General features: G+C 34.6%; 1 protein-coding gene across 4 annotated transcripts in view; it reads right to left on the bottom strand.

Annotated features, from left to right (window-relative positions):
• The window catches only part of ITSN1 (intersectin 1), a 263,233-nt gene that overhangs the window by 182,734 nt on the left and 64,694 nt on the right, over positions 1-15,805 (bottom strand). For 3 of the 4 annotated variants that reach the window (XM_077118883.1, XM_077118885.1, XM_077118887.1), the window contains exon 2: positions 269-328. In XM_077118883.1, the coding sequence (XP_076974998.1) occupies positions 269-296 (28 nt within the window). In that variant the 5' untranslated portion in view covers positions 297-328. Of the gene's footprint in view, positions 1-268; positions 329-9,795; positions 15,775-15,805 lie in introns of those variants that run through there. The other variant, XM_077118884.1, reaches the window with a different exon arrangement.

Raw genomic sequence — 15,805 nt, 5'->3', positions numbered from 1 at the left:
AGAAAATGGAATTATGTTTTTAAGAGAGTTCTTATCTTTTGGAAACACATATAAAGGCATTTTATAGGTGAAATGACATGATACTTGAGAGGTACTTCTAAAGAATCCAGATGAAATCATGTTGGCCATGAGATGATAATTACTGGAACTAGATGGTAGGTGCATGATGCTATTTTCTTTTGGGTATATTTGAAATCTACCATAATACTAAGTTTTAACAAATATGGTCCCAAAGTGCATCAAACAAGAAAGAATTCTGAAAACTTACCACCAAAAGGCGTTGGAAACTGAGCCATGGTTCTGTTACTTTTTCCTTGCTAACTGACGCCTGTAAATGAAACAATATTTAAGCTGAAAACTCCACTCTTATATACTTACAAAACACACTCACACACTCCCTTTAATTATCAGGTGAATGATACTAGAGCTACAGGACAGCATCATAAATGAAAGTTACAACTAAGGGATTCATTCATTCATTCATTCTCAGCATAGCTTCTTAGTGCTGGGAACAGTGATGAACTCTGGAAAAGGCTGCTGAAAAATTGGCAACAAGAAGCTCTCAGATGATGGGTGATCCCTTTGGCTCAGAACAGCCTAATAATCACCAATGTTGAATGTATTATTTATTTATTTATTTTGCATAGGCAGGCACTGGGAATCAAACCTGGGTCTCTGGCATGGTAGGTGAGAATTCTGCCACTGAGACTGTTGCATCACCCTGAATGTGTTATTTTTTAAAGCAAACTCTTTTCTTAACCCTCTTAGTCCACCTGCTTGAAGGTTAAACAACAGCTTATTCTTACTGAGCACTTCCTATAAGCTACATACTGTATTGGGTGATTTACAGATTGTACCTCATTCAGTGGTCACCACAGGCCTATGAGACAGACTCCATTGTTACCATGCCCATATTGCAGATCTGGGGCAGAGGCCTCTACAGCCAGTGCGCCACCCATGAAGGACACTACCTGTGCTTGCTTACTTAAACATTCTGAGAAAGGCTGTGAACACAGTGTAGGACAATCATGTCCTATGCTACCAAAACGAAACCTAAATCTCTGAAAATCCTCCCAAGATATTACTTGTTCACGAGCACTCATAAGAGATAAAGTTGCTCCTCTCCCCCAGGTATAAAACAATAAAATTCCATGAATACTTTCCCTTATGCTTAATTTTGACAATTTGCTACATGTACATAGTTGAAAATTTGTTCTTGCCCTTACTCTTCATTTAATTTTCGAATCTTTTCACAGAATATTTTTCCCAAATAGCATATATATGTGTGTATGTGTACATATATATATGTACATATATATATATATATTTTTTAATACATGGACAGGCATTAGGAACCAAAACCACCAAATAGCATATTTTAAATTTCCAATGGCTTTTTTGTTCTCTATTCTTTTTTATTAACTTTTTTAAAGAAAACAAACAAAAACATTCTTAACATATGATCATTCCATTCTAAATATAATCAGTAATTCACAATACCATCACATAGTTGCATATTAATCATCATGATCATTTCTTAGAACACTGGCACCAATTCAGAAAAAGAAAGAAAAAGACAACAAAAAAATTCATTTATACCATACCCCTTACCCCTCCCTTTCATTGATCACTAGCATTTCAATCTACTAAATTTATTTTAACATTTCTTCCCCCTATTATTTATTTTTATTCCATATGTTTTACTCATCTTTTGATAAGGTAGATAAAAGGAGCATCAGATACAAGGCTGTCACAATCACACAGTCACATTGTGAAAGCTATATCATTATACAATCATCTTCAAGAAACATGGCTACTAGAACACAGCTTTACATTTTCAGGCAGTTCCCTCCAGCCTCTGTCCATTACCTCTTGACTAACAAAGGTGATATCTATTCAATGTGTAAAAATAACCTCCAGGATAATCTCTCCACTCTGTTTGGAATCTCTCAGCCATTGACACTTTATTTTGTCTTATTTCACTCTTCCTCCTTTTGGTCAAGAAGGTTTTCTCAACCCCTTGATGCTGACTCTCAGCTCATTCTAAGATTTCTGTCCCACGTTGCCAGGAAGGTCCACACTCCTGGGGGTCATGTCCCACGTAGACAGGGGGAGGGCAGTAAGTTTGTTTGTTGTGTTGGCTGGAGAGAGCGGCCACATCTGAGCAACAAAAGAGGTTCTTTTGGGGGTGACTCGTAGGCCTAATTTTAAGTAGGCTTGACCTATTCTTCGTGGGGTTAAGTTTCATAAGAACAAACCCCAAGATTGGGGGCTTAGCCTATTGCTTTGGCTATTCCCACTGCTAGTGAGAATATCAAGAATTCGCCAATTGGGGAAGCGGAAATTTCCCCCTTTCTCGCCATTCCCCCAAGGGGACCTTACAAATACTTTTTTACTCACTGTTCAAATCACTCTGGGATTTATTGGGGCATCACTCTGCACAAACATACAAAATCTTATGTCCTACTTAAGGTTCCATGTACTTATGGTGTTCAATTAAGCTGTCCACATAAGTTATATTAGGAGCTGCACTGGTGAAAACATGAATTTTGTACAAAATAAACATTTTTTGCTTTAGTCTCACACATAAGTTAAAATTTTAAAATATTAAAATTTTCTTGTTCTCTATTCTTTATTCCTACTACTCAGGTAGGGAGAGAGTAAAGGGTTCAACATGACTACAAGGCTTCTACATTTAACGTCAAGTGGCATAATATTAATTACAGGTAGACTATAATAGGTTAGATAAGTACTTTTTTTTGGTTTTTTTTTAATTAATTTAAAAAAAAAAGAAATTAACACAACATTTAGAAATCATTCCATTCTACATATGCAATCAGTGATTCTTAATATCATCACATAGATGTATGATCATCATTTCTTAGTACATTTGCATCGATTTAGGAAAAGAACTAGCAAAACAACAAAAAAAGATATAGAATGTTAATATAGAGAAAAAAATAAAAATAATAATAATAAATAAAAAATATATATAAAAAAGGAAAAAGAAAAAAAAACAAGACACAAACAAACAAACAAACAAAAAACTATAGCTCAGATGCAGCTTCATTCAGTGTTTTAACATAATTACATTACAATTAGGGATTATTGTGCTGTCCATTTTTGAGTTGTTCTATCTAGTCCTGTTGCACAGTCTGTATCCCTTCAGCTCCAATTACCCATTATCTTACCCTGTTTCTAATTCCTGCTGGTCTCTGTTACCAATGACATATTCCAAGTTTATTCTCGAATGTCGGTTCACATCAGTGGGACCATACACTATTTGTCCTTTAGTTTTTGGCTGGACTCACTCAGCATAATGTTCTCTAGGTCCATCCATGTTATTACATCCTTCATAAGTTTATTCTGTCTTAAAGCTGCATAATATTCCATTGTATATATACCACAGTTTGTTTAGCCACTCGTCTGTTGATGGACATTTTGGCTGTTTCCATCTCTTTGCAATTGTAAATAACGCTGCTATAAACATTGGTGTGCAAATGTCTGTTTGTGTCTTTTCCCTTAAGTCCTTTGGTATTGCTGTGTCGTATGGCAATTCTATATTCAAGATAAGTATTTTTAATCTCTGGAGTAAATACAAACCAAAAAAAAAAAACCGCACAAAAAACAAAACTACACACAAACATACATAGATATCCAAGAAGTCAACAGATACACTATAACAGGATAATAAAAATTATACAAAGAATTCAAATAAGGCAGGAAAGAACAACAATAACAACAACAACAAAAAAAACAGGGAATAAACAAAACAAATAAAATGCAGTCCTATCAATAATTACAATAAATGTTACTGGTCTAAACACTATAAAGTAGAAGAAAATTAGAAAAAGAAGAGCAACATAAACCCAAAATAAGTACAAGGAAGGAAATAATCGACAAAAATAGACATGAAAGAAAGAAAAAACAGACAATAGAGGAAATTAACAAAATCAAAATCGGGTTCTTTGGAAAACAAAATTGACGAAACTCTACCTAAAGTAATCAAAAGAGACAGAGAAAGAACATAAATTGCCATATTAGAAAAGAAATTGGAGATATGATCATACATCTTATAGACATTAAAAGGATAGTAAGAAAATACCAGAAATAATTTTATACCAACAAATTTGATAATGTAGAAGAAATGAACAAATTTCTTGGAATATAAAGCTTGCTAAAACTGACAGAAGAAAAAATAGACTATCAACACTCCTTCGTTCAGTAAAAAAATTAATTTTGTTATTACAAACTTCTTCAAAAAGAAACCATAGGGTGGGCCACGGTGGCTCAGCAGGCAGGAATACTTGCCTGATGCCAGAGGACCCGGGTTCGATTCCCAGTGCCTGCCCATGTAAAAAAAAAAAAAAAGAAAAGAAAAGAGAAACCATAGTCCCAAAAAGGTTTCACTGGTGAATTCTATCAACAATTCAAGGAAGAAATAAACAAAAATTATGTGAACTCTTTCAAAAAAGAGGAGATGGAATTACAACCCAATCCTTTTTTTTTTTTTTGAGGCCAACACCAAACACAGATATTAAAAAAGAACTTTTAGAACAATACCCTTAAAGACTATAGATGGCAAAAATCCTTCATGAAATATATTAGCAGCAAAAAACTGGGAAGTGAAAATAAGAAAAACACTCTAATATATTCATAGTAGCACCAAAATATATAAAATTCCTAGGCATACTATTTAACAAAAGACGTCTAAGACATCTACCCCGAAAGTTACAAAATGTTGCTAAGAAAAATTAAAGACCTAAATAAAGGAAATATATACTATGTTCATGGACTTGAAGACTCAATATTGCTAAAATGGCAATTTTCTCCAAATGGATCCATATATTCAATGCAATTCTCAGCCAAAACTGCAGCAAGACTTTTGTAGAAATCAGGAAGTTAGTACTAAAATTTATATGGAAAATGCAAAGGACCTAGAATATAGAATAACCAAAGCAACTTTTGAAAAGAAAAAAACTGGACGATTTATACTATCTGGTTTCAAGACTTAATACAAAGCAACAGTAATCAAAACCTTTTGATATTGGTGTAAAGGTAGACACACCAATCAATGAAACAGAAAAGAGAATCCAGAAATAAAACCACATGTGTTTGATCAAACGATTTTTATCAATGGAGAAAAGAGTCTTTACAACAAAGAGAGCTGGATTTCCTGGATTTGCATGTGGGGGTAAAAAAAAAAGAATGCTGATCCTTACTTCACATGACATGCCAAAATGAACTCAAAATGGATTACAGGCCTAAATGTAAAACCATACAGCTTAAAAAAGAATTTTAAAAATTGATAATCGTATTATTTAAAAATTCTAAAATAAAATATGAAAGAATATCTTCATGACCTTGGGTTAGACCATGGTTTTGTTTTTTTTATTTTATTTATTTTTATTTTTTTATTTTTTTTAAACCATGGTTTTTTAGAACACAAAAACCATGACTCTTAAAAGAAAAATGCCGTAATTCAGACTTTGTCAAAATCAAAAGATTAAATTAAAAAGCTAGCTACAAAATGGCTACACTGCAACACAAGCATTAGAGAAAGGTCTTCAATCCAGAATATATAAAGAACAATTACAATTTAAAAAATAGAAGACAAACAATTCAATGAAAAAAGCGGTGACTGAAAATACATGGTAATTAATATTTTGAAACTTTAAAAAAAAAAGGGCAGGGGACTACACAAAATAATTTACACATATAGCCAATAAACACACACAAAAAGATGCTCAACACGTCATTATCCCTTAAGGAAATGAGAAGTAAAACAACAATGATGTCATTATTATTTCCACTATAATGGCTGTAATTAAAACGACATCATACAAAGGTGGCTCAGTGGCAGAGTTCTCCCCTGCCATGCCAGAGACCAGGGTTCAATTCCCAGAGCCTGCCCATGCAAAAAAAAAACCAAATTATTAAAAAGACATCATACAAAGTAGTGATAAGTATATGGAGACCTAGACTCTCACATGCTGGTGGTGGGAATGTAAAATGGTACAACTACTTTGGAAAATGATTTCTTAGGGTGTACAGGTGGTTCAGCGGTAGAATGTTCACCTTTCACGCCAGAGGCCTGGGTTGGATTTCCAGAACATGCACCAAAAATAAAAAGAAAGAAAGAAAAAGTTATCTGGGCGGGCAACGGTGGCTGAACGGCTGAGTTTCCGCTTGCCATGCAGGAGACCCGGGTTCATTTCCATGTGGGAAAAAAAAAAAAGTTACCTAACCACTCTACTCCTAGGTGTTTACCTGAGAAAATGAAAATATATGTCCAACTGCTGAATAAAAAAAATTTTTATATATATACATGTATATATATCCAAAGATTCAGACATAAATGTTTATACCTGCATGAATACCCTTTACTAAAAAGATAAGTGCTAGTGACTTTCCAAATACCTTTATGACCAAATAACAAATGTAAATTAAAAGCTATATTTTAGTTTTAAATTTCATTCAAGTTGTAATAATGCTTATAAAGTATAAAAGAAAAATCAGATATTCTTAAAAACGTCACCAATTAAAACTTTGTCCATCTCTGTATGCACATATTAAATTCTACATATATATATCCTAATGCAGATTAGAGTGAAAATGTGAATATCAAAGTATTCATTGTATATAAATAAAATTCTAACATAACAGAAGACTGGATTTCATGAAGCTTTACCGAATCAGAATTTGATTTGTGTGAAAACATATATATTCCAAGAGGCAAATTATAGAGGCCTATAACACGGGAAGGCATTAAAAAAAAAAAAAGACCAATACGCTCCATCTGTGTACTATTTTCTTCCTTTTGAATCTTTCCTGCTTTACAAATGCCTACATCAGATTGTCAACATTTTCCCCCTTTAATGAAAGAGGTTATAGATGATCATGGTGGTAAGTTTTGACTAGAAAAAAACAGAAGAAATCCCATGATTTCACCACCCAGGCGTAACTTCTGTTAACAGCTTGGTATTCATATTTCCTTTCAATTTTTTTTCTGTGAATAGGAAAACAATTGTTTCCTTTTCCACACTTTACATTATAATACATGCTTTTCCTAAGTTATTAAAACTTTCATTAACATGCTGCTAGACTTAAATATTAATTTTCGGAATGAGGCAAACACTGATATTTACCTACCCCCCCAAAAAACAAAAGTAGAAATGCATGCAGACCAAACAGTGGGCAATCAAGAAATAGGTAAACAATAATGTAGTAATTTGGAGCTATTTACTCCAGAAAATTATGTTCTTAAACTTAATCCATTCCTGAGGGTGTAAACCCTTATAAATAGAACTTTTTGATGAGGATCCTTCAGATAAAGTGGTCCAGGATGGGTCTTAATCCTAATCCAGAAATTGGAAGACAAAGGAACCCAGAAGAGAAGGAAGAGGCCAGGAGAAGCCCCCAGGAACACTGCCACGGGACAGAAAAGCAAGTCCTAGGGTCACTGGCAGCCAGCTCCAGAACACCAGTCTTTGGGAAGAAAGCAACAACTTGATGATGCCTTGATTTGGATTTCTCTTAGCCTCAAAACTGTGAGCCAATAAATAACTGTTGCTTAAGACAATGCATTCCCTGGTATTTGCTGTAGCAAGGAGGAAACTCAAACAAGCAGCTGGAAAAAAGTTTAGGTAAATGTGTGTGTTTTTTTTTTTTTATCAAAAGTTAGAATAGAATAATTTGAGAAATCTTTTAACCTTTCTTCATTTCAGTTTCAGAAAGGAGAACTAATTAAAGAAAGTCAAAGGAATAAATAGGGATCCTTAATTTCTCTATTTACATTAAAATCTCAAATGCTAATCTATTTAAAGTAGACCTCTACAAATATGTATTTCTAAAGATAATGACCATCCTTAAGCTAGTATTCATGGAAATATCATTTTGCATGGCAAACAATATCTTGAAATAGACTTACTATTTGATTTCTGGTGTTTTGCTATCATAAATACAGGAAAGAGATTATTCAGAAAATATGAAATGATTTCAAAGCAACAAAATAAAAAACAAAATATATATATAATTAGAGATTTTAGTTTCTGGCTCACAACAAATACTAAATGTAGCAATTAAAGAAGGCAAAATTTAATTGTGAGAAATAACATTTCTAAAGTCTAAATGATTGACATAATTTAAAACTTTCTTTCAAATAAACTACAGTTGATCCAAAGTATATTGTAGAGTTCTTGCAACCTTTCTGAAGGCTTGAAAAGTTTCAAATTTTTATTTAAAAATTTAAGGGGGTGGTACATGGGTGGTTCAGTGGTACAATTCTCGCCTGTCATGCAGGAGACCAGGTTCAATTCCCAGCCCATGCACCCAAAAACAAAACAAAACAAAAAACCTAAAGAGGGGAAAAGGTATATTAATAAAAACAAATATGCAAGATAAAATAAGGTAATTAAAATATACATTCATTCCAGAAAAAGGAATCTTCAACAATTGTGTAAATTCAAATAATTAGCATATTTCTAATATACAAAACAGATCTTAAATTGGCTTAAGTTCTGAATGTACATAGCTCTGTTTTTCACTTAATTATTGACCATTCCTTCTCTAAAATCTCATAATCCTCTTATATAAATAAGGAAACCGAGTCCCAATGATTAGACAACGTACAAAGGTCACTGGCAAGGAGAGGCCCTGACCAGAGGCATAAATACTCCACTGATCTTGTTCCTGGATTCACAACCAGACAACATAGTCTCACTATCTTGGAAGAGATGGTATTTTGCATGTGATAGAACATTCTCCCTCCTACAGTATTCCAGCAGTTCTAGACCATGGACACTAAATTTGTACCTGGGCCAAAGAAAGACAAGTGGGCCAGAAGTTATTTGAGGCCAGATAGGATAAGCATAGCAGGGACCTGTTCTTGCTCTTACTTCAAATACAATACATTTTTGGCTTGCATTTTAACAGGTCTATAGTTGACACTCAATTTATGGTGTCCCTTCCCAATATTCAGGCTAATTTATTTGAAACAAAAATATTCATGGTACTAAAGCAATGAAATTTAAAATCATCCCTCATAAAGAAATACCTTTTAACAAAATCTTAACATATTAGCATACTTTAAAGTTGCTCAAAAGGTTTAGCTTTTAAGTTAAAGAACCTACATGATAGGAAAATACAGAATAGACATGCTAAGTTTCTAGAAATTTGGCATCAGTGAAACATTTAAGAAAGGAAGAGAAAGAGCAGCAAAATATGGGACAAATACGAAAACATATATATGTTCACACATATATATACTTTAAACATCTTAAAGTACATAAAAATCTTCAGGAGCATAAAAAATGTATATATAATATACTCTATTCATACTATGATACTATTTGATATCTAAATTATGATGGTATGGTTTTGGGGATTGTTACCATTTATATTTACCCCTGATTGCTGATCAAGAAAAATTAAAAGGAATCACCACATATATACACATAATCTCCACATCTTTACCATTTGGAGGCCTTGGCATCTCTAAAAATTTTAAATTGGAAGAAATGGAAGTAAAATCAAAGGACATTTTTCTCTTGTTAAAAAAAAAGAGTCCATTATGAATGGATACAACCGGAAGAGATTTTCAATCCTTGCTCTATAAGCAAGAATCACACCAAATTTCACTCCTGTGATGACTGTGCATGAGTACGAACAAATATCAGAAAGTAGCGCTACGAGATTACATACAAAGGCAGCTCTTTTGAAGCACAGAGGAAAGGTACTGGAACCCAAACAATAAGCAGACAAAGCAGCTGACAAAATCCCAAACACAGAGCCAACCTGATCAATACCACGTCTGACATCATAGGCATCAAAGGCATCTTCTACAAGGCTGCTGTTCAGAGCACAGTGAGATGACCTAACGTCGTCATAAGTGCAGTTTGTTCACAAGCAGGATTTTAAAACTGCGTGGAGGGCAGAGAACCTGGTTAAAAGGAGCAGCAGCTCATTACTAAGGTTGAAAATGTTCAACATAAAAAGAGAAATTGTCAAAGCTCAGCCTGAAAAACTGTTCTGAATATTCAAGCTGGCCTCTAAACAGAGAGCAGGCATTCCTTCAGATGTGTGTTATTTTGTGGGAGGGTAGGAGATGGGAAGTAAGGGGGGTTGGTTAGGAATGACCAGTGGTGAGCAATCACTGTCAGGTCAAGCTGCCGGCTCATCACTTGGTAACACCCCTTGGCATTTCAGACAGATTCATCTATTTACTCCTGCTTACTTTCCACAAAGAGAAATGCCAGGGCATTGATTCTACAGAGCACCAACAAATCCAGATTTTACCCTTGGTTTTTCTAAAGTATCCTTATTTTAATATTTGTAATAGAGGAGAATTTACCAGGGAGCAATGAAACCAAAGCATAGCTCAAACATAAGATGAAAATGAGGGACGGAAAAGAAAGAGACAAGGAAAGATCACTTCTACACAACCAAGTAACCACAAAGTATCATTGAAAAGTATGGACTGTCTAATTTTAAAAAAAATCTGATTTTAGAGCGCTACAGCTGCAAATAGGCTAACCATTCTTAAGGCCTCAACAAAATAAGTAAGAGACCTTTATTTCTTCTAGACGGATTCTATTTCAAAGAGGACCATTAAGAATAAACATTAGCACAAGGTTCTGAAAGCTGAAAAAATAATTCCTGGAAAAAGTATATAACCCAAACCCAAGTAACAAACAATAATTCAAAGAACTACCAATTAGGGAAACAGGATTTTAGATAATTTTATTTCCAGTATAGAATAGTTTCAAGATTATCAGCCAAATTAATAATAAGATATGTAAATTTAACCTATTTTAACTCACATACTTTCCAGCCCACAGCATCCCCAAACAAAATTAAAATAAGTCATGAAAAAAACATAGCGTTTCACAGATAAGTGGAAACATTTATTTTTTCCATGTGAAAAAATATAACAAACCAGGTAAGGGGAGAACAAATGTGTAACTGGGGACATGTGGTCACAAAAAGAGACAATCGAAAAGTTTCCTTCCAAATAAAACCTGGTTTCAACACATTACAAGGCACATGCACACTCAAAGTAGAAAAATTAAAACTAACATTTTAGGAGAAAAACTGACACCACACTTAGTCTTAGGTCAACACAGTGAGCTGACTTACTACTTTCACCTTTTCCTCTACATAATTAATTGACTTGTATACCTCTAAATACAGCCAGCCCCCAAACCTGTTGTTATCAGTTCGCCTACAGGCTAAGCAGAAAAATGTTTTAGAGATCTCCAGCTTTAGGAAAGAAGTCAAGAAACTACATTTAAAGCCGCCTTCAACAAAAATAATGCCGCAGCTACAATGGGAGGAGAGACCTTAGTAAAAGAAATGAAACATGCCCTATAAAAAACAACCATGTGCTCGCATTCACAAAAAGACTCTACATTTGAATATATTCATCAGATTAAATTGGCTACATGAAAGCCTGCCACCAATCACACAACTGAGAATGTAACAGACACTTTACATCTTTGATTTCTTCATGGATGTGAATAACAATTACATTTAGACCCCCCTGTCTAATACAACTAATTCTGGGTGTAAGGCACAGAGTAAGACCAAGTGGAAAACATTTTTTTTCATCGTTTCAGAGTCTTTGTTGAAGACTATCTGTCAGGCATTAGCCCAATCAGGAGAGAAAGGAAATCTGCACAAGTATTTATAGATAAGCTGACCCTCACATAGATGCTAGCTACCTCCTGCTATCCCTGGAGAGTATTTACCAATGTGTAAAGAATGGGCGAAGTCCAAGGGAAAAGCTTTACTGCAACATCAATGAAAAGTCACTGATGTCATGAATGAGAGCAAAGGGCAATGCAGTCATTTACAGAAACCAACTGTGCTCTGCTAGGTGACCTGGAGGACTTCTATGCAGAACAAGATTCATCACTGCTAACAAGTTTTAGGACTAAAAATCACTCATAATGCTAATAACATTAGCATCACTAAAATACTAAATAGACTCCAGCCAACTGTAAACCAGACTGTTTTAGAAAATAACGCACATGATTCGAATCTCTAATTCCACTTCACTGATAAAGGCACAAGGTAACACAGGTCAGCCTGAGAAAAGAAGAAAGCAGAGAAGAGTCCTCCTGCTGGCCATCCTCACTGGAGTTTCACTCAGGATCTGTAAGCAGATCAGCTGTGCCGTAAGAATATAAGAAGGAAGTTTAGAAGTTTCTATTAAAAATCACAGACATGCTATGATATGAAATAAAAGACAGAAATCCCAGGCTTTCCCAATTTGGTATTTTTTTTTAAAGAATCAATTTCTACCCATAACATGAAAAATTTTATAAAACCAATTTATATTCAAAATGTGTTTGGGTTACAACCCAATTAATCTAGAAATCCATTTTAGGCACATTTGTGCTCTTAGTAATTGACTGCATTTAATCTCAACATTATGAAATCCAGTACAGCTATTAAGCTTTAAAATTCCAAATAACATTTAGAAGGTTGTGAAAAGATAACTATTGTTATTGAGGAAGAAAAGGTTAATTCACTCAATATGTACTCCACTGAATAATATTCACCTAGATATGGACATTTCAAAACGAACTCCCTTCCACTCCCTTTTATTTATTTGACACTCCAACTTCTAAAATAGACCTTATAACATTTTTGTCAAAAGGCAATTTTACTTGGGAATCTGAACCAATTTACATAAAGTCAATCCAACTTGGAAAGCTCACAATAAAGAAATGAAGTAAGGCCTCAAAATAAGTAAGTTAAATACTATTAATTTAATAACATAATGGTAAAGAGAGCTCTCTCTCACAATGCTGGTGGTAGAGCGAATTTTTACAACTCCTCTGGAACCAATTTGACAATACACAATCAGAGTCGTAAAAATGTTCCTATCCTTGTACCTGCTAATTCAACTCTTGGGAATCTGTCCTAAGAAAATGTTGTGAAATGTAAACATATATATGTCCAAAGATGTTCACCACGACTTTATTTTTAATACCTAAAAACTCAATCTTATGTACAACAGTCTAGGAATAGTTAGGTAATTTATGATGTATCAGTACAATGATGACAAAATATGTATCAAGGGACTTTCAATAGAAAAACAATTATGATAGTGTGAGATGTTTATGTCAACCATGTTTTTTTCCCCAAAATTCAAAAAAGGAAAAAAAAATCAAAAATTAAAAATCAGACAAATGGTTGTAAAGATAGTCACGAAATCTAAACCTTGTACAATAATTCCCAATAACTACCTTCACGTACTTCATACCAAATGAGATAACCCTGTGGCCTTCCACAGGACTGTGACAGCAGAAAAAGAACTACCAACCCTGACTAGGAGAGTAAGAAAAGGTACTGCAGCAGAAATAGCAAGGACAGTAAGCCTGGAACCATTATCCTAGATTAAGACACACCATGAAGGGCACGAGCAAAATATCATGTAAAACACCAGACGTATCCAAAGACCCATCAATAAATCTGATTGGCAGGAGTCATAAAATGAGTAAGAGAATCTGAAAGATGCTGTAGAGAGGCAGGGAACCCGGTGGTGGAGGGCTGCCTCTAGAATGCCCTGCTTGCTTTGTACTAAAGGCCTCCTCTTGACATGGATCCAGAAGCACAAGAGAACAGCAGCCTATGCAAACTAAGTTCGAGTTTCCTCAAAAAATTGAGTAAAACAAGGTAAAAATGGTCATATTTCATGTATTACCATTTAGAACACAGTTGATTCATGACATTACGTATAATTCAGTCATAGTGGAAGAGTTTGAAGAGAAAGAGAATACTGATTTATGCTTAAAATCATCTTTCATATTCAGAACATCTCTAATATTCTAACTTCTAAATTTTCTTCCTTCTACAGCTGTAAATTTATATTATAGTAGGTGAAATCCAGAAATACACATGTATACATACACATATACTGAATCACTCCATCTATTTCAGATTCCATTTTGATTCTTCATTTTCTCTGTACTGCAACCTGAATGTGTTACTCAGTGGAAAAGACAGGTTTTGCAACAGTATTAACACAAAACCACCAGTTGTTCTAAAACAAAGGCAAAACTTCTCACATGAAAAGTTGATTTTGATGTTAGCTGGGAACACAGTGCAGAAAATGAACAAACTGAAGTCATCAACTGGAAAATGTTCCAACAAGCATCAGCTCCGGTACTTACTGGATAGGGACCTGGTATGAGTTACTCAGCCTCTTTCTAAGCTTTAGATTCTTCATCAGTAAAATGCAGGTAAGAGCTCTAATTTGGAAGAAGAAAAGACAGAAAACAAATCATTCTGGTACTGTGCTTCATCCAAAAATGGAGAGCAGATCAAGGCACAAGGATAGCAGGAAAGGGAGACTGAGTGATTAAGCATGGTGGAAAGTCCACCAGGGACCATGCAAATGTCCAGACAGGCGAGGCAGGATGAAGAGAAGGTCACTGAATTGCTTTCTAGGTGGAAAGTGAACACTAAGGAGGAATGAAATAATTCCAAGGGTAAGTATTTAAGAGTGAGATAGGACCAGCCCAGATTGCAGTAGCCTAAAGAGGCAAGAGAGCTACTGAAAGATTTTAAACAGGAATGTGCCAGGACTAGATTTTCCTTTCAGAATATTCTTTCTTAGGAGAACAGAAGCTGGGTGTGGGGAGGTGGGAGTTTAAGCCTAAAGAGATATCACATTACATCACTGGCCACAGAAGAATGTAGGCAATGCCCAGGAAGTACAAAGTACAAAATTGCGAAAGGCAAAACTTCAGTATAGATGATTTGTAGAAATACACCATGGGAAAAATATTCAAAATTAAATCAACATTAGACAACCATAAACATTTTATTTACTGCTCAACTACTACAGATTGGTAACTACAAACTAATGAAATACTCTTACAGAAAAGCTGGATTCACCCCCTGCAGAATTCCACCCCTGCTCCCTCTCTGTCCTCCCTTCTTGACCTGGCTAACCAACCCTTCTGGCCATTCCAACCTTTGGCCACGTGTCCTGTTCTGACTCCAGAATGGTTTAAGTGGATTTCTTTTACTGCTCTCTTTGAATGTTCTAAGCCTTGAGCTACAGTCCTTGTAAACTGTTTATTTATCTGTTTCTCAGACAAGATTCTGGTCCCTTGAGAGCAAGGACTCATGTCTCTATTCCTAGCATATCACATGGTTTGGGCCATACAAGGCACACATACAATGTGGACTGAATGAATGCTTTTTAGAATGAATGAATGAACTAAGAACCAATAATCTATGAAATCACTCTTCCACCTTCAGTGGTCACTTAGTTCTCACCCAACATAAATTGAGAACTAAACAAGTTATCTTTTCCCATTCAGATTGCTGCTATAGTGTAGTCCTAAAACTGTTCAACAAACAATAGTGGAGGGAAAAAATGCCCAAAAGGACATTATTGGGACAATTTTAAAAAATGGAATATAAACTATGTGCTTTATATAAATGTTATAAATGTTAACTTCCTTAAATTTGATAACTGTACTTAATGAAGTTATTTAAGTGAATATCTTTGTTCTTAGGAAATACACATGAAAGTATTAAGTGTTCAAGAAACATGATATATGCAACCTATTCTCAAATGTTTAGAAAATAGAAAGATGGGTGGGACAGACAGGTAACAGACAGATAAATACAAATGAATGAACAAATATAGCAAAATGTTAAAAACTGGTAAATTAAGGGGATTATATTAGGGTTCTATCGGTTGTATTTCATTTGCTGTGATACATGTGATATACTAGGGATAGACATGAGTCCTTGCTCTCAAGGGACCAGAATGAATTTATTT

The sequence above is a fragment of the Tamandua tetradactyla genome, chromosome 10, assembly GCF_023851605.1.
Source record: "Tamandua tetradactyla isolate mTamTet1 chromosome 10, mTamTet1.pri, whole genome shotgun sequence".
Classification (NCBI taxonomy): Eukaryota; Metazoa; Chordata; class Mammalia; order Pilosa; family Myrmecophagidae; genus Tamandua; species Tamandua tetradactyla.
The sequence above is the reverse complement of the archived record's forward strand: the minus strand, read 5'-3'. Positions and strand labels throughout refer to the sequence as shown.